A 20,422-nucleotide genomic window follows, 5' to 3' on the forward strand; every position below is an offset into this window, starting at 1 on the left:
AAAATTACTTTTTGGACAAATTTTTAAATTATTTTCTTTTTATCTTTAAAGAATAACTCCTTGTAGTTAAATTTAAAATTAAAACGCCTAAAAAAAAATAAAATGGCGGGTCATTGGTCATGCAGTACGCGTTAATCGGTAATCCTGTATATAGTGAGTTGGTTCTCGCTCTTATTTTTGCTACCTGATTTGACTACACCTGTTAAAGTTTCACTATCGCTTAATCCTATTGGGACTATTATTTTTCTATTTTTGCGATCCATACGAGTTTACCGTACGTATTGATAGTATGGATTACTCTTGCGTTGCTGCTGGGTCGTTCCATCAGGGAGACCCAAGATTCGGAGAGAGTAGCAATGCTCAGTGCACGGCTAATGCAGCCTGTGCCCTCTCCTGGCACGTTTTCTGCGGTGGTTTCAATACAACTGCCATTGATAAAATACTCACGGCCGGCGATTGCTTGTATAAGAAATCTCGCCGTGAGTATTGCGTTGTTGGCAGGTACCTTTACCCCGAGGAACTGTCACGGAATTTTGATATTGATGACAAACAGATTTGCGTTGATGATATGACGCATGTCAGTAACGGGTTGTACCCGACTTGCGTTAATGGCTTGGATGAGGCCGTTAAATCTTTGACGTCCACTTTGGAGAGTACCATGCCCGGGGATTCTCTCGACGGTGGGTTTTTATTCACGGGGCAATTAGTCACCGTCGCAATTTGGCGTCATAGAGAACAATTGTATCTTTTCGACTCTCACGCCGTTAATGAAACCCGCCGAAGAGACGTAGATCCAGATAAAAACAAGGCTAGGTTATTTGTATGTGGGAGTTTCCCTACACTAGCCTCACTGTTGTTGGTGAATTGTGCGTTCGTCGGCGGACAGTACAGCATCATGAAACTTAGGTTTTCAATTGACTTCGCTGTCCGGTCGATCGAACGTGACGATAATGATCCACAACCTATCCCCCCCTCCCAGACAGTTTCAAGCCCAAAAAAATGTCCCGGGAGACCTAAAAAGGTAAAACGTGGGCGCCCGAAAGTTTTGGAAACTACGCGGGAAGAGCAAGTGAATGCGGCGAAGAAAAAGTATCGGGAGACGCACCCTGATCAAATCAGAGGGAAAAATAAGGTTTATTCTCAAAACCATCCTGAGATTTACAGAGCTGCTGCTGACCGTTACAGCCAAACGCACCCTGAAGTCAACAGGGAGGCTGTACATCGCTATAGCCAAACTCACCCTGAGGTCAACAGGGAGGCGGTTGGTCGATACAGCCAACGAAATCCTGATGCCTCTCGACAAAGGGTGCAGATTTTTCGGTTACATAATCCGTTGTTTTCCGATCTTCGTCACTTGCCTGCTTCACTTGCTCGAAGCATTTCTGATCACGGTCCAATGGGGTCTTGGAAGGGGGAGCTGTTGAATGATATTCCAGCTTTTAGTCTTAAAAAAGTTAGTCTTTGGGACAATGATATTTTTAAGTGTATGCACTGTGGCGCTCCACTTTTTGAGGAGGAAAAGGGTAGGAAGAAGTGGTGTTGCGGACAAGGGGCATACAACGTCCTTGATCTAAGCCCTCTTGATGAATCCTTCTATTCGGATCGGCGTTTTCTCGATAGGGCTCGTGCCTACAACGACCTGTTTGCGTTTAGTGCCTTGGAAGTATCTGGTGGGTACAGACACCCCAGTGGTCTATCTTTCTTTAAGATCGAAGGGAGAATGTACCACCAGGTCTACAATCTGTCCGACCCCGGTCAAAAGTTCACTACCAAGACTGGGGACGTTCAGTTTGTAAATCGTTCTCGTCTGTATATCGACGACGGTGAAGAACGGCGGAACATTGCCTTGGATAGATTACTTGATGGTGACATTGTTGACTCCATCACTCGGTACATGTCACAGCAGAATCCATACGTCGCTCACTATCGGCGTTTGGGTAGTGAGCCAGCTGTGAACGCTCACTTGGATTTCCAAGTGACAAGTAGATCTACCCATGGTCCCGTTCTAGGAGACAGGCAAACAGGCGTTGAGGTGCACGCTGTCATAAGCACCGACGAGACAGTGTACGAGCCCCGCAAGCTTTCCGTTTGGAAAGTTGGATCCGGACGACCCACTTCTATTAACCTTTTTAGTCCTCTCATGGAGCCCTTCCAATACCCTCTCCTCTATCCTCAAGGCACTTTGGGCTGGCATATTGGTCGCCGTGACAATTACAACAACAAATTGTCCCAGTATGATTATTCCCGTTGCCTTCTGCTGTCTGAGCCTCGTTTCTCACACTTCGGCCGACTGTCTCAAGCATGGCAGGTCGAAATGTATGCCAGATACGAGGACGAGAAGCTCAACTACATCAAGTTCACGCAGACGAAGGCAGCTGAAAATGCCATGAGGATAGGGCCGTTGGATGAGATTGAAGCGGCGAATCGTGGTGGACGTCAGGTGCTACACGACATTAACAATGACGAGACCGTTCAGGGGGAGGGTGGGGTACAAGCTGGAAAGGTTTACCTCCCAAGTTCGTTTACCGGGGGGCCGAGATACATGAAACTTCGATACGAGAATGCTATGGCATTGGTCTCACGTCTCGGCTTCCCCACATTTTTTCTCACATTCACTTATAGTGCGACTTGGGAGGAGAACAAAAAAGCATGTCCACGGAATAGCGGTCGCAGTGATCCCAGCACGGCCTGCAGAGTTTTCTATATCAAACTGCTGGAACTCCTCCGCGATCTGCGCAGCGGAGCTATGTTCGGTCGGTCTGTCTACATAGTCCACGTCATCGAGATGCAGATGCGGGGCCTTCCACATGCCCACATCGTGTTTAAAATCGAAGGCGATGGACCAGTACAGGCTTCGGACATAGACTCCCTCATCCGCGCTGACATTCCATCTCCGGAGGAGGCAGGAGGCCGATTAAGGGCGTTGGTTCTGCGGCACATGATCCACGGCCCTTGTGGTACGGATCACAGGACCGACTTCCCTTGCTGGGACACTGCCAAAGGCAGCTGTTCTAAATTTTTCCCCAAACCTCCCTGTGAATCAACCCATGTAGACGAGAGGGGTTTTGTTAAGTACCGGCGAGACTATGATAATGAGGGCAGCATAACGTCAAGGAACAGATCCATTCCTGTACATGACGGCTGGGTCGTGCCGTACAACTCAGCATTACTTCTTAAATACGAGGCGCACATCAACTTGGAGGTGGCTTCCACTCGGCGTGTGATCAAGTATCTGTTTAAATACCTCATGAAGGGTGGCTCGCTTCAGAACGTCAAAGTTACTCCTCTTAGTAAACAAGACGATGAAGTTGAGCACTACGTCACAAAGCGTATGGTGGGAGCCAGCGATGCATGCTGGCGTCTCTTGGACTTTCCCATCTCAAAGTCTGAGCCCACAGTCGATTGTCTCCCTGTCCACCTAGAGGGAAAACAGACTGTGTGCTTCCGCCCTAACAACGTGACACACGCCACTTCGGGAGCTACCTCTGACCTGCTCTTGTATTTCAATAGGCCTCTTGACTCGGTATTCGACGATTTAACCTACCAGTCTTTTTTCGAGCAGTACGTTATTCATAACAAACGCCCTAGTAATGCTGAGGTGTACGACCATCCAGACGGCAGGCATTTCCTTACCTCAAGAAAGCGTGGTCAAAAGATCTGTCGTCTCTTCTGGGTCTCGCCAAACAGAAGCGAGCAGTACTTTCTTAGGCTCATTTTGATGGTCATTCCGTGCCGGGGATACGCCGACCTGCTCGCTCGTGGTGGTGATGGTTGCACGACATATCAACAGGTTGCGCGCACCCTCGGTTTGGTTGAGGACGAGGACGAGTACCACCAAGCCCTCAAGGAAGCAGCTCGTTTCATGGTCGGCCCGAGGCTCCGCTCTTTCTTTGTCCTTCTGTGCAACATGGGAGCTCCTGCGGCCCTCTTGTGGGATGCTTTCCGTGACGCATTGTGCGAAGACCATTTGGAGCGGAATCCTCTTGATCACGAGGTTGCGTACAAGCTGGCTCTGATTGAGATCGATCGAAGCCTTCGACGTCAGGGATCCTGCTTGGCCGACCACGGTCTCCCTACTGTAGACGACGACACGACCGAACTGGGGAGGGAACTTCTCATCTACGGTGAAAATCGTCAGAGATCGCTTGTAGATGAGTGGGAACCTAAACTTTCCCGCGACCAGAGGGCGGTCTTCGATTATGTTCGGTCTCTACTACAGGGCCAAGTCGATCGTCGATCAACAAAATTGATTTTCCTTGACGGACCCGGAGGCTACGGCAAGACCTTCCTAATACACGTAATTCTCGCTTACGTCCGTAGTCGTAACCAAGTCGCTATTGCTGTCGCTAGCTCCGGCATTGCCGCTGGTAATCTGCCTGGTGGCACGACAGCACATAGCATGTTTCGGCTACCACTTGATCTCGGCGATGGCACTGGATATTGGAACTTGACCAACGGATCTCAGCGGGCAGAACTCATCAGAGCCGCACAGCTCATAGTTTTTGATGAGGCCCCGATGGCTCACCGGTACATTTTTGAAATCATCGACAGATCTCTGCGTGATCTCATGAATTCACCTGAGTCATTCGGGAATAAGATCTTTATCTGCTGCGGAGATTTCCGTCAGATCGCACCAGTTGTTGCCAAGGCTCGTACTCCGGCCGACATTGCCTGTGTATCACTGTGTGCGTCATCTCTGTGGTCAAGTTTCAAAATCTTTTCTCTCTCCACTCCTCACCGGACTTCTGGGTCCACTGCCTACTCTGACTTCCTCCTCCAAGTAGGCAATGGAACAATTTCATCTGTTCCATTTGGGGAAGGCCGTGACTCTGTTGCCCTGATCCCACTGTCCGGTGTGAAATACGTGACATCCCTTCCCGACTTGATAGATTTTGTGTTTCCTGCTTGTGACCTACACAACACAGACAGAATTGCTGGCAGGTCCATTCTTTCGACCATGAACGCCAATGTCCAGCAGATCAACAACACCGTCCTCAACCTGATGGACGGCGTCGTTCATGAGTTGAGAAGTGCTGATTCTGTGGACAAGGAGAACGACGATGGTATGGATGTAGACGTTCACTTGTTGAACCAAGCTACTGGCAAGGGTGTACCAGACCATGTCCTGCGACTCAAGATTGGCTCCGTGTGTCTCGTCATGAGAAACCTGAACATTGACAGCGGACTCGTAAACGGCACTAAAGTGATCGTGACTGCAATAAGACCTCGTCTGATCACAGTGCGACTCCCTGGACAACAGGATCCGATTTGTATTCCCCGGATTCAATTCGTTTTCCCGTTCGTCGAGGGGTCACCGCTTCGTGTCCGCCGTCTTCAGTTTCCTCTCATGCTGGCATATTCCATGACTGGCCACAAAAGCCAGGGCCAGACGATTGATCGCGTCGGAGTCGATCTTCGCAGTGACTGTTTCACTCATGGTCAGTTGTACGTCCTGCTTAGTAGAGTCAGGCATCCAGACCATATAGTCGTCCTTGTCCGTCCCGATCGTGTCCAAGGTGGAATCGCATACGCGAAAAATATCGTGTATGACGATCTCCTCCTCTAACCCTGACTTGACTTCACCCTGACTTGACTTTAGCTGTAGGTTGTTGTATATATTTTCGTTTAGTTTTTTCTTTAGAAATAAGTCGTTTTTCGTGTGTTTTTAGTATTCTAGTTTGGCAGTACGATAGGGGGCCTGCCTTATCAAAAGTCCCCGTTGTTGTATATATTTTTTTCTTCTTTTTATTAGTTAGTTAAGTTGTTGTTTATAATTCTTTAGGTAGTTAGTAAAGTTTACTAACTTGTATATTGGTAAATAATTGTAAATATGGTTCCGACGTTTCCTGGCCTCCTCGTGGCGGAACTGGATATGCCATAAAGTTTATGGCTAACCGACAGGGAAACAAACATTACTTGATCTATTTTAATAAATATATACATGAATATTTACTATAATCTATTTTATTAATATAACACTTTACTATTATCAACTTATTCACTTATCAATCTACTTATCTTATACCAAATTTTACTGACTTTTACATGTGTTAATAATTGTAAATATGGTTCCGACATTTCCTGGCCTCCTCGTGGCGGAACTGGATATGCCTTGCAGTTTATGGCTAACCGACAGGGAAACAAACATTACTTGATCTATTTTCATTAATAAATTTATAAATATTTACTAACATCTTTTTACTTGAAATACTATAACTGTTAATATAAATAATTGTAAATTAATATGGTTCCTACGTTTCCTGGCCTCCCCGTGGTGGAACTGGATATGCCATACAGTTTGTGGCTAACTGACAGGGAAACAAAAATAACTTCATCTATTTTCATTAACATATACATGAATATTTACGATGATGTGTACATTTTTAAATAATTGCAAATATGGTTCCGACGTTTCCTGGCCTCCTCCTGGCGGAACTTTTACTATTATCAACTTATTAACTTATCAATCTACATACCTATCAATCTACTTATCGTATACAAAAGTTTACTAAATTGTACATTTGTAAATAATTGTATAAATGGTTCCGACGTTTCTTGGCCTCCCCGTGGCGGAACTGAATATATGCCATACTTATCAATCTACTGTAATGTATATTGTGAACTAGTTATTACTTCAATATCCATTTTCGCTATTACAACCCCAATTATATTATCACTTCGTTTGACCAAACACTCAGTTGTAAAAATACTTTACTAACATATTCTCTTACCGCAACTTTATAATTAAATTCTTTTATAAGGGGTTCTTGAAGATTGAGCTTGATATTAACTTGCCAGCCTCCTCAAATACATTCGTAAATTGTTTTGATATAACGCAATATAGCCATGTTTCACTGCCTGCTTTGTTTCAACTGAACTCTATTCTACTATTGAATTAATTCCCCTCAATGTTATTCTTACAGGGACATCGGTCAAAATCACGTTTACCCATTTCTAGATTAGCTGGAGATCTGAAATTTGGTAGGATTGTTGGTCTTGGTGTCAAACGACCAAGGACGTTCTCAAAAGCTACATTTTTCCTTCTAGACATTTTCCGACAATCACGCCCTTTCATCCCACCGCTAATGACGAGTAACAGCTAGGGGGCCTGGGGGCGGAGCCCCCAGCGAGCCTAAGGCGAGTCTAAATAATATACAGCCCGATGTGTTACTGACTCAGGTATACAAATTCTAGACCACTTCTAGATGAGCTAGAGACTTGAAATTTTCGGTGTTTTGTAGGTCTAGTGCCCAAACCCCCGGGAAAATTCCAAAAAGTTACATTTTTAAATTTTAACCCCCCCGAAATTAAGGGTTTCCCCCCCATGTTATTCTTATGGGGAATAACATTAAAAATGGCCGACTTTGGTGTGCACATCTGAACGGTTTAGAAACGTGCTAGAGACTTCAAATTTGCGTAGTATTGTACTATGGGATCTTAAATTAACGGTGAGTTTCGCAAAAGTCCCATTTTCCAATTTTAACCCCCCCAAAAATCCAAAATGGCGGACCTCTGAAAACGACAAAACACGTTTTTTTTAAGGGATATAGCTCGAAAACGGTAAGAGATAGAAAAGATTTGAGAGTATATCCAGGAACAGGAATTAAATTTTACACAAAATCCTCTTAGGCGTTTTCCAAAAATCGCACTCCTTCAGCTTAAAAAAACGCCCTACTTTCAAAATTTGGTAAATTTTTATTACATTGTTACCGGTTTTCGCCATGTTTTCATACTTAAATAATTTTGTTTTTCAAAAACTATTAAAATCTAATTAACTATACAGCCCGATGTGTAACTCACTGATCAGGTATACTAATGTTTGGGCACTTCTAGATGAGCTAGAGACTTGAAATTTTCGGCGTTTTGTAGGTCTAGTGCCCAAACCCCCGGGAAAATTCCGAAAAGTAGCATTTTCCCCTTTCAACCCCCCCTAAATTAACAATTTCTCCCCCCATGTTATTCTTATGGGAAAAATACCGACTTTCGTACGCTCATCTGAACCGTTTAGAAAAATGCTAGAGACTTGGAATTTGCGTAGTATTGCACTATAGGATCTTATGTTACCGGTGAAGTTCGTAAAAACCCCATTTTCAAAATTCATCCCCCCCAAAAAAAATTCCATTAAAATCCCGGTTTTTGGAAAAACACGTTTTTTTAAATCGGCTGTAGCTCGAAAACGGTAAGAGCTAGAATCGATTTGAGGAAAAATCGTGAGTTTGGAATGAAATTTTCTACAAGACACTATTAAGCGTTTTTCGAAAATCGCACTCCTTCCCTTTCAAAAAACGCCCTACTTCCAAAATTTTGAAAATGCTCGATTTTTTTACGTGTTTTTAATTTTTAAAACGACTTTTCGTTCGTATATTTGTACTTTTTATGCTCCCAACATTGAAAGGAAAGTGCCTCAAGTGACCTTCTATAATTTTAACGTACTAAAAAAATTAAAAATGGCGGATATTTAATCGAAAATATTATTTTTTTACGTATTTCTTATGGAGAATTAACATGCTTCGACAAGCAAACGTCAGTAGGTGAAATATGGGCGTTTGGCGACAGAAAAAGCATTTTTGTCACTTCTAGAGTTGCTACGGAGCTGAAATTTTTTGTAAAAGTTTGTCTGGGTACCAAACCATCCAGAAATCCCCAAAATTTAGTCTTTTCCAACCGAAACCCATTAAAAGAAATCCCTTAAAACCCTAGTTTTTGGGAAAAACACGTTTTTTTACAACTGCTGTAGCTCGAAAACGGTAAGAGCTAGAATCGAATTGAGGGAAAATCGTAGGTTCAGAATTAAATTTTCTACAAGACACTTTTCTCAAAGAAGGGATCATATCGAAAATCTGACTCCTTCACCTTCAAAAAACGCCCTACTTCAAAAAATTTTGAAAATTCTTGATTTTTTTTGTTTTTAATTTATAAAACGACTTTTCGTCCATATATATGTACTTTTTATGGTCTTAACGTTGAAAAGAAAATCCTTTGAGTGACCTTCTATAATTTCAACGTGCTAAAAAATTTAAAATGGCGGGTTTTAAATCAAAAAGGTAGTTTTTAACTCTTTTTTAACGTATTCCTTATAGAAGATTAACATGCTTATACTGTACACGCAAACGAGATCTAAATGTAAGTAGGTGAATTATGGATATTTAGACCAATCCCATTCTAACCCCCCCTCTTTCATCCCCATTAATAAAATTTTACCATTAGCAACAGGGTGCAGCCCTATTATTTTTTTTAATTTATGACAATAGCTAATTTGCAACCAACAGGTGAGTGAGCTTAGCGAACGAGCTAACCTAAAGGCAAGTGAGCGCAGCGAACAAGCTCCAACCTTAAGGTGAGTGAGCGTCGCGAACGAGCTCCAACCTAAAAGTGAGTGAGCGCAGCGAACGAGCTCCAACCTAAAGGTGAGTGAGCGTAGCGAACGAGCTAACCTGAAGGCAAGTGAGCGCAGCAAACGAGCTCCAAACTAAAGGTGAGTGAGCGTAGCGAACGAACTTCAACCAGGATATGATTGAGCCATGCGTTTAGTTTAATTTTTCCCATCTTTCCCACCCCAAATTCGTGTTTAAACCTGAAATTTTACCTTATTTTCCCTATTTTTGGTGATTTTGACTGCGCAAGGGGTCCATTCTTCATGCCGATGATTTTTACCAACCCCCCGCCCCCGAAGGGGGCCTAAGATTATTTTAAAATATTATTTTACCTCACTCTAACTCCCAAGACTTTATATCGATGCTTATTGATGTGAAGAAAGTTTTAGGGTTGTGACTTAGCAAATTTAATTCATCATAGCACCGGCCCTACATCGAGACTCTAACATGCCAAGACTGGTTTGGTTTGCACTAAACAACCCCCCTATGGAATACTTCGCAACTGCCAAGTTATCACTACGTCTTTTACGCAAAAAGCAAAAATGTTTCCGGACAACATCCTGTCCCCCGTGACAATTTCTCATCACGGCTACTATTAAAAGGGGGCCTGGGGGCGGAGCCCCCAGCGAGCCAAAGGCGAGTCTAAATAACTATACAGCCCGATGTGTAACTCACTCACTCAATGGGGATACTAATTCTAGACCACTTCTAGATGAGCTAGAGATCTGAAATTTGGCACACTTGTAGGTCTTGGGCCCAAACCCACGGGAAAATCCTAAAAAGTCGCATTTTTTTACATTAACCCCCCCCGTAATCTCGAATTTCCCCCCCTTGTTATTCTTATGGGAAATAACATTGAAAATTCCCGACTTTGGTATGGTCATATGAATCGTTTAGAAACGTGCTAGAGACTTCAAATTTGCGTAGTATTGTAGTAAGAGACCTTACATTACCGGTGGAATATGCAAAAGTCCCATTTTCAAATTTTAACCCACCCAAAAATCCAAAATGGCGGACCTCTGAAAACGAAAAAAACACTTTTTTTTCAACCGGATGTAGCTCGAAAACAGTAAGAGCTAGAAAAGATTTGAGAGTATATCCAGGAACAGGAATTAAATTTTATACAAAACCCTGTTAGGCGTTTTCCAAAAATCGCACTCCTTCAGCTTCAAAAAACGCCCTACTTTCAAAATTTGGTAAATTTTTATTAAATTTTTACCGGTTTTCGCCATGTTTTCATACTTAAATAATTTATTTTTTCAAAAATTATTATTGCTTTGCATTCTCCTTACTTTATTTTAAATTTTACTCATTACATGTTTTTTCGTAACTTTACTCCTTGACCCCAAAACTTAATTTTAATCTCAAAATTTGAAGGTTTTTTGCCACTTTTACGAGCCCCGTGTTATTCTTATGGAGAATAAGATTGAAATATAATGACTTTGGTATGGTCATATGAATCGTTTAGAAATGTGCTAGAGACTTGTAATTTGGTAGTATTGTATTAAGGGATCATAAGCTAATGGTGAAATTTTCAAAAGTCCCATTTTCAAATTTTAACCCCCCCAAAAATCCAAAATAGCGGACCTCTGAAAACGATAAAACACGTTTTTTTCAAACGGATTTAGCTCGAAAACAGTAAGAGCTAGAAAAGATTTGAAAGTATATCCAGGAACAGGAATTAAATTTTCTACAAAACCCTCTTAGGTGTTTTCAAAAAATCAGGCCCTTCACCCCTAAAAAAACGCCCTACTTTTAGATTTTCCGAAAATTTGTTTGGTTTTCGACTTGTTTTTAATTTTTAAAATTACTTTTTGGACAAATTTTTAAATTATTTTCTTTTTATCTTTAAAGAATAACTCCTTGTAGTTAAATTTAAAATTAAAACGCCTAAAAAAAAATAAAATGGCGGGTCATTGGTCATGCAGTACGCGTTAATCGGTAATCCTGTATATAGTGAGTTGGTTCTCGCTCTTATTTTTGCTACCTGATTTGACTACACCTGTTAAAGTTTCACTATCGCTTAATCCTATTGGGACTATTATTTTTCTATTTTTGCGATCCATACGAGTTTACCGTACGTATTGATAGTATGGATTACTCTTGCGTTGCTGCTGGGTCGTTCCATCAGGGAGACCCAAGATTCGGAGAGAGTAGCAATGCTCAGTGCACGGCTAATGCAGCCTGTGCCCTCTCCTGGCACGTTTTCTGCGGTGGTTTCAATACAACTGCCATTGATAAAATACTCACGGCCGGCGATTGCTTGTATAAGAAATCTCGCCGTGAGTATTGCGTTGTTGGCAGGTACCTTTACCCCGAGGAACTGTCACGGAATTTTGATATTGATGACAAACAGATTTGCGTTGATGATATGACGCATGTCAGTAACGGGTAGTACCCGACTTGCGTTAATGGCTTGGATGAGGCCGTTAAATCTTTGACGTCCACTTTGGAGAGTACCATGCCCGGGGATTCTCTCGACGGTGGGTTTTTATTCACGGGGCAATTAGTCACCGTCGCAATTTGGCGTCATAGAGAACAATTGTATCTTTTCGACTCTCACGCCGTTAATGAAACCCGCCGAAGAGACGTAGATCCAGATAAAAACAAGGCTAGGTTATTTGTATGTGGGAGTTTCCCTACACTAGCCTCACTGTTGTTGGTGAATTGTGCGTTCGTCGGCGGACAGTACAGCATCATGAAACTTAGGTTTTCAATTGACTTCGCTGTCCGGTCGATCGAACGTGACGATAATGATCCACAACCTATCCCCCCCTCCCAGACAGTTTCAAGCCCAAAAAAATGTCCCGGGAGACCTAAAAAGGTAAAACGTGGGCGCCCGAAAGTTTTGGAAACTACGCGGGAAGAGCAAGTGAATGCGGCGAAGAAAAAGTATCGGGAGACGCACCCTGATCAAATCAGAGGGAAAAATAAGGTTTATTCTCAAAACCATCCTGAGATTTACAGAGCTGCTGCTGACCGTTACAGCCAAACGCACCCTGAAGTCAACAGGGAGGCTGTACATCGCTATAGCCAAACTCACCCTGAGGTCAACAGGGAGGCGGTTGGTCGATACAGCCAACGAAATCCTGATGCCTCTCGACAAAGGGTGCAGATTTTTCGGTTACATAATCCGTTGTTTTCCGATCTTCGTCACTTGCCTGCTTCACTTGCTCGAAGCATTTCTGATCACGGTCCAATGGGGTCTTGGAAGGGGGAGCTGTTGAATGATATTCCAGCTTTTAGTCTTAAAAAAGTTAGTCTTTGGGACAATGATATTTTTAAGTGTATGCACTGTGGCGCTCCACTTTTTGAGGAGGAAAAGGGTAGGAAGAAGTGGTGTTGCGGACAAGGGGCATACAACGTCCTTGATCTAAGCCCTCTTGATGAATCCTTCTATTCGGATCGGCGTTTTCTCGATAGGGCTCGTGCCTACAACGACCTGTTTGCGTTTAGTGCCTTGGAAGTATCTGGTGGGTACAGACACCCCAGTGGTCTATCTTTCTTTAAGATCGAAGGGAGAATGTACCACCAGGTCTACAATCTGTCCGACCCCGGTCAAAAGTTCACTACCAAGACTGGGGACGTTCAGTTTGTAAATCGTTCTCGTCTGTATATCGACGACGGTGAAGAACGGCGGAACATTGCCTTGGGTAGATTACTTGATGGTGACATTGTTGACTCCATCACTCGGTACATGTCACAGCAGAATCCATACGTCGCTCACTATCGGCGTTTGGGTAGTGAGCCAGCTGTGAACGCTCACTTGGATTTCCAAGTGACAAGTAGATCTACCCATGGTCCCGTTCTAGGAGACAGGCAAACAGGCGTTGAGGTGCACGCTGTCATAAGCACCGACGAGACAGTGTACGAGCCCCGCAAGCTTTCCGTTTGGAAAGTTGGATCCGGACGACCCACTTCTATTAACCTTTTTAGTCCTCTCATGGAGCCCTTCCAATACCCTCTCCTCTATCCTCAAGGCACTTTGGGCTGGCATATTGGTCGCCGTGACAATTACAACAACAAATTGTCCCAGTATGATTATTCCCGTTGCCTTCTGCTGTCTGAGCCTCGTTTCTCACACTTCGGCCGACTGTCTCAAGCATGGCAGGTCGAAATGTATGCCAGATACGAGGACGAGAAGCTCAACTACATCAAGTTCACGCAGACGAAGGCAGCTGAAAATGCCATGAGGATAGGGCCGTTGGATGAGATTGAAGCGGCGAATCGTGGTGGACGTCAGGTGCTACACGACATTAACAATGACGAGACCGTTCAGGGGGAGGGTGGGGTACAAGCTGGAAAGGTTTACCTCCCAAGTTCGTTTACCGGGGGGCCGAGATACATGAAACTTCGATACGAGAATGCTATGGCATTGGTCTCACGTCTCGGCTTCCCCACATTTTTTCTCACATTCACTTATAGTGCGACTTGGGAGGAGAACAAAAAAGCATGTCCACGGAATAGCGGTCGCAGTGATCCCAGCACGGCCTGCAGAGTTTTCTATATCAAACTGCTGGAACTCCTCCGCGATCTGCGCAGCGGAGCTATGTTCGGTCGGTCTGTCTACATAGTCCACGTCATCGAGATGCAGATGCGGGGCCTTCCACATGCCCACATCGTGTTTAAAATCGAAGGCGATGGACCAGTACAGGCTTCGGACATAGACTCCCTCATCCGCGCTGACATTCCATCTCCGGAGGAGGCAGGAGGCCGATTAAGGGCGTTGGTTCTGCGGCACATGATCCACGGCCCTTGTGGTACGGATCACAGGACCGACTTCCCTTGCTGGGACACTGCCAAAGGCAGCTGTTCTAAATTTTTCCCCAAACCTCCCTGTGAATCAACCCATGTAGACGAGAGGGGTTTTGTTAAGTACCGGCGAGACTATGATAATGAGGGCAGCATAACGTCAAGGAACAGATCCATTCCTGTACATGACGGCTGGGTCGTGCCGTACAACTCAGCATTACTTCTTAAATACGAGGCGCACATCAACTTGGAGGTGGCTTCCACTCGGCGTGTGATCAAGTATCTGTTTAAATACCTCATGAAGGGTGGCTCGCTTCAGAACGTCAAAGTTACTCCTCTTAGTAAACAAGACGATGAAGTTGAGCACTACGTCACAAAGCGTATGGTGGGAGCCAGCGATGCATGCTGGCGTCTCTTGGACTTTCCCATCTCAAAGTCTGAGCCCACAGTCGATTGTCTCCCTGTCCACCTAGAGGGAAAACAGACTGTGTGCTTCCGCCCTAACAACGTGACACACGCCACTTCGGGAGCTACCTCTGACCTGCTCTTGTATTTCAATAGGCCTCTTGACTCGGTATTCGACGATTTAACCTACCAGTCTTTTTTCGAGCAGTACGTTATTCATAACAAACGCCCTAGTAATGCTGAGGTGTACGACCATCCAGACGGCAGGCATTTCCTTACCTCAAGAAAGCGTGGTCAAAAGATCTGTCGTCTCTTCTGGGTCTCGCCAAACAGAAGCGAGCAGTACTTTCTTAGGCTCATTTTGATGGTCATTCCGTGCCGGGGATACGCCGACCTGCTCGCTCGTGGTGGTGATGGTTGCACGACATATCAACAGGTTGCGCGCACCCTCGGTTTGGTTGAGGACGAGGACGAGTACCACCAAGCCCTCAAGGAAGCAGCTCGTTTCATGGTCGGCCCGAGGCTCCGCTCTTTCTTTGTCCTTCTGTGCAACATGGGAGCTCCTGCGGCCCTCTTGTGGGATGCTTTCCGTGACGCATTGTGCGAAGACCATTTGGAGCGGAATCCTCTTGATCACGAGGTTGCGTACAAGCTGGCTCTGATTGAGATCGATCGAAGCCTTCGACGTCAGGGATCCTGCTTGGCCGACCACGGTCTCCCTACTGTAGACGACGACACGACCGAACTGGGGAGGGAACTTCTCATCTACGGTGAAAATCGTCAGAGATCGCTTGTAGATGAGTGGGAACCTAAACTTTCCCGCGACCAGAGGGCGGTCTTCGATTATGTTCGGTCTCTACTACAGGGCCAAGTCGATCGTCGATCAACAAAATTGATTTTCCTTGACGGACCCGGAGGCTACGGCAAGACCTTCCTAATACACGTAATTCTCGCTTACGTCCGTAGTCGTAACCAAGTCGCTATTGCTGTCGCTAGCTCCGGCATTGCCGCTGGTAATCTGCCTGGTGGCACGACAGCACATAGCATGTTTCGGCTACCACTTGATCTCGGCGATGGCACTGGATATTGGAACTTGACCAACGGATCTCAGCGGGCAGAACTCATCAGAGCCGCACAGCTCATAGTTTTTGATGAGGCCCCGATGGCTCACCGGTACATTTTTGAAATCATCGACAGATCTCTGCGTGATCTCATGAATTCACCTGAGTCATTCGGGAATAAGATCTTTATCTGCTGCGGAGATTTCCGTCAGATCGCACCAGTTGTTGCCAAGGCTCGTACTCCGGCCGACATTGCCTGTGTATCACTGTGTGCGTCATCTCTGTGGTCAAGTTTCAAAATCTTTTCTCTCTCCACTCCTCACCGGACTTCTGGGTCCACTGCCTACTCTGACTTCCTCCTCCAAGTAGGCAATGGAACAATTTCATCTGTTCCATTTGGGGAAGGCCGTGACTCTGTTGCCCTGATCCCACTGTCCGGTGTGAAATACGTGACATCCCTTCCCGACTTGATAGATTTTGTGTTTCCTGCTTGTGACCTACACAACACAGACAGAATTGCTGGCAGGTCCATTCTTTCGACCATGAACGCCAATGTCCAGCAGATCAACAACACCGTCCTCAACCTGATGGACGGCGTCGTTCATGAGTTGAGAAGTGCTGATTCTGTGGACAAGGAGAACGACGATGGTATGGATGTAGACGTTCACTTGTTGAACCAAGCTACTGGCAAGGGTGTACCAGACCATGTCCTGCGACTCAAGATTGGCTCCGTGTGTCTCGTCATGAGAAACCTGAACATTGACAGCGGACTCGTAAACGGCACTAAAGTGATCGTGACTGCAATAAGACCTCGTCTGATCACAGTGCGACTCCCTGGACAACAGGATCCGATTTGTATTCCCCGGATTCAATTCGTTTTCCCGTTCGTCGAGGGGTCACCGCTTCGTGTCCGCCGTCTTCAGTTTCCTCTCATGCTGGCATATTCCATGACTGGCCACAAAAGCCAGGGCCAGACGATTGATCGCGTCGGAGTCGATCTTCGCAGTGACTGTTTCACTCATGGTCAGTTGTACGTCCTGCTTAGTAGAGTCAGGCATCCAGACCATATAGTCGTCCTTGTCCGTCCCGATCGTGTCCAAGGTGGAATCGCATACGCGAAAAATATCGTGTATGACGATCTCCTCCTCTAACCCTGACTTGACTTCACCCTGACTTGACTTTAGCTGTAGGTTGTTGTATATATTTTCGTTTAGTTTTTTCTTTAGAAATAAGTCGTTTTTCGTGTGTTTTTAGTATTCTAGTTTGGCAGTACGATAGGGGGCCTGCCTTATCAAAAGTCCCCGTTGTTGTATATATTTTTTTCTTCTTTTTATTAGTTAGTTAAGTTGTTGTTTATAATTCTTTAGGTAGTTAGTAAAGTTTACTAACTTGTATATTGGTAAATAATTGTAAATATGGTTCCGACGTTTCCTGGCCTCCTCGTGGCGGAACTGGATATGCCATAAAGTTTATGGCTAACCGACAGGGAAACAAACATTACTTGATCTATTTTAATAAATATATACATGAATATTTACTATAATCTATTTTATTAATATAACACTTTACTATTATCAACTTATTCACTTATCAATCTACTTATCTTATACCAAATTTTACTGACTTTTACATGTGTTAATAATTGTAAATATGGTTCCGACATTTCCTGGCCTCCTCGTGGCGGAACTGGATATGCCTTGCAGTTTATGGCTAACCGACAGGGAAACAAACATTACTTGATCTATTTTCATTAATAAATTTATAAATATTTACTAACATCTTTTTACTTGAAATACTATAACTGTTAATATAAATAATTGTAAATTAATATGGTTCCTACGTTTCCTGGCCTCCCCGTGGTGGAACTGGATATGCCATACAGTTTGTGGCTAACTGACAGGGAAACAAAAATAACTTCATCTATTTTCATTAACATATACATGAATATTTACGATGATGTGTACATTTTTAAATAATTGCAAATATGGTTCCGACGTTTCCTGGCCTCCTCCTGGCGGAACTTTTACTATTATCAACTTATTAACTTATCAATCTACATACCTATCAATCTACTTATCGTATACAAAAGTTTACTAAATTGTACATTTGTAAATAATTGTATAAATGGTTCCGACGTTTCTTGGCCTCCCCGTGGCGGAACTGAATATATGCCATACTTATCAATCTACTGTAATGTATATTGTGAACTAGTTATTACTTCAATATCCATTTTCGCTATTACAACCCCAATTATATTATCACTTCGTTTGACCAAACACTCAGTTGTAAAAATACTTTACTAACATATTCTCTTACCGCAACTTTATAATTAAATTCTTTTATAAGGGGTTCTTGAAGATTGAGCTTGATATTAACTTGCCAGCCTCCTCAAATACATTCGTAAATTGTTTTGATATAACGCAATATAGCCATGTTTCACTGCCTGCTTTGTTTCAACTGAACTCTATTCTACTATTGAATTAATTCCCCTCAATGTTATTCTTACAGGGACATCGGTCAAAATCACGTTTACCCATTTCTAGATTAGCTGGAGATCTGAAATTTGGTAGGATTGTTGGTCTTGGTGTCAAACGACCAAGGACGTTCTCAAAAGCTACATTTTTCCTTCTAGACATTTTCCGACAATCACGCCCTTTCATCCCACCGCTAATGACGAGTAACAGCTAGGGGGCCTGGGGGCGGAGCCCCCAGCGAGCCAAAGGCGAGTTTATCTAAATAACTATACAGCCCGATGTGTAACTCACTCACTCAATGGGGATACTAATTCTAGACCACTTCTAGATGAGCTAGAGATCTGAAATTTGGCACACTTGTAGGTCTTGGGCCCAAACCCACGGGAAAATCCTAAAAAGTCGCATTTTTTTACATTAACCCCCCCCGTAATCTCGAATTTCCCCCCCTTGTTATTCTTATGGGAAATAACATTGAAAATTCCCGACTTTGGTATGGTCATATGAATCGTTTAGAAACGTGCTAGAGACTTCAAATTTGCGTAGTATTGTAGTAAAAGATCTTACATTACCGGTGGAATATGCAAAAGTCCCATTTTCAAATTTTAACCCACCCAAAAATCCAAAACGGCGGACCTCTGAAAACGAAAAAACACTTTTTTTTCAACCGGATGTAGCTCGAAAACGGTAAGAGCTAGAAAAGATTTGACAGTATATCCAGGAACAGGAATTAAATTTTCTACAAAACCCTCTTCGGCGTTTTCAGAAAATCGCACTCCTTAAGCTTCAAAAAACGCCCTACTTTCAAAATTTTGTAAATTTTTTTCAAATTTTTATCGGTTTTTGCTATGTTTTCGTACCTAAATAATTATTTTTTGCAAATATTATTAATGTTTCGTATTCTCCTTAGTTTACTTTACATTTCACCATTTACATGTATTTTCGTAACTTTACTCCTTGACCCCCAAAAACTTAATTTTAATGTGAAAATTTGATTGGTTTTTACCGGTTTTACCAGCCCCATGTTATCCTTATGGAGAATAGCTATGTAATTTTAATACTTTGGTATGCTCATCTGATTAGTTTAGAAACGTTCTAAAGACTTTAAATTTTTGTAGTATTGCAGTATGGGATCATCCGTTAATGGTGGAATTTGCAAAAATGCCTTTTAAAAATTTTAACCCCCAAAAAAATCCAAAATGGTAGACGTATAAAAACGAAAAAACACGGTTTTTAATACCGACTATAACTAAAAAACGGTAATAGCTAGCAAAAATTTGAAAGAATCTTCATGAACAGGAATTAAATTTCCTACAAGACACTATTACGCGTTTTTAGAAAATCGCACTCCTTCACCTAAAAAAAACGCCCTACTTTCAAATTTTGGTAAATTTTCTTCAAATTTTTAACGGTTTTTGATAATTTTTCGTACATAAAAATTTTTTCTTCAAATATTATTAATGTTTCGTACTCTCCTTAGTTTACTTTACATTTCACCCTTCACATGTTTTTTCGTAACTTTACTCCTTGACCCCCAAAACGCGTAGGTCAGTAACGCTGTATAGTCATTTGGTTCTCGCTCTAATTTTTGCTAATGGATTTGGCTACCCATGATTAAGTTTCACTGTCACTTCTTCCTATTTATTGGACTTGTTATTTTGGCGATTTTGCTGCAATTTTCTGTAAGCATGGAATTCTCTTGCGTTGCTGCTGGGTCGTTCCACCAGGGAGATCCCAGATTTACCGAGAGCAACAACGCTCAATGCATGGCAAATGCAACCTGTGCCCTCGCATGGCAAGCATTCTGCGGCGGATTCAGTACCAACGCTATTGACGCTATACTCATGGCGGGCGATAGCTTGTATACACTATCTCGCCGTGAGCATAGCATCACTAACCGGTATCTGTTCCCTGAGGACCTCGCCAGGCACTTCGTGGTTGCACACCATCGTGTTACCATCGAAGAAATTTCTTGTGTTTGGGACGGGTTGTATCCGTTACGAAACGATGGCCTAGATGAGGTGACCTCTTCCTTGTCTTCGGTTTTGGAAGCAGCTATGCCCGGTGACTCCGTTGATAGCGGTTTTTTGTTTACGGGACAGTTGGTGACAGTCGCTTTTTGGCGTTTCCAAGGGCGGCTGTACCTCTTTGATTCCCACGCGGTAAACGAAAACCGTCGTCGAGACATTGATGAGGCGAGAAATAAGGCTAGGGTGTTCGTCTGTAATAGTTTTCGTTCTCTAGCTTCCCTCATTTTGGTGAATTCTGCGTTCGTCGGTGGGCAGTACTCCGTCACAAAAATAAAGTTTTCCGTCAACGAAACTCAAACTGTCCACACGGTCGACTGTTCGGACAATGA

At 43.5% G+C, this 20,422-nt stretch overlaps 2 protein-coding genes across 2 annotated transcripts; both read left to right on the forward strand.

Moving 5' to 3' along the window:
• Window positions 1–289: 289 nt before the first annotated feature.
• Window positions 290–5,566, forward strand: LOC128981934 (uncharacterized). Its single transcript, XM_054400929.1, has one exon. The coding sequence runs from the start codon at window positions 290–292 to the stop codon at window positions 5,564–5,566; it is 5,277 nt and encodes a 1,758-aa protein (XP_054256904.1).
• A 6,269-nt stretch (window positions 5,567–11,835) lies between these two features.
• LOC128981928 (uncharacterized) lies at window positions 11,836–16,743 on the forward strand. Its single transcript, XM_054400923.1, has one exon. It carries the CDS (start codon window positions 11,836–11,838, stop codon window positions 16,741–16,743), a length of 4,908 nt encoding a protein of 1,635 aa, XP_054256898.1.
• Window positions 16,744–20,422: the final 3,679 nt, after the last annotated feature.

Source organism: Macrosteles quadrilineatus, unplaced genomic scaffold (genome assembly GCF_028750875.1).
Source record: "Macrosteles quadrilineatus isolate MER2022 unplaced genomic scaffold, UCM_ALF_1.0 Scaffold_58__1_contigs__length_771172, whole genome shotgun sequence".
In the NCBI taxonomy this organism is placed as follows: Eukaryota; Metazoa; Arthropoda; class Insecta; order Hemiptera; family Cicadellidae; genus Macrosteles; species Macrosteles quadrilineatus.

Coding starts and splice junctions, on each gene's coding strand:
- LOC128981934 (XM_054400929.1), top strand. CDS start 290: ATGGATTACTCTTGCGTTGCTGCTGGGTCGTTCCATCAGGGAGACCCA.
- LOC128981928 (XM_054400923.1), top strand. CDS start 11,836: ATGCCCGGGGATTCTCTCGACGGTGGGTTTTTATTCACGGGGCAATTA.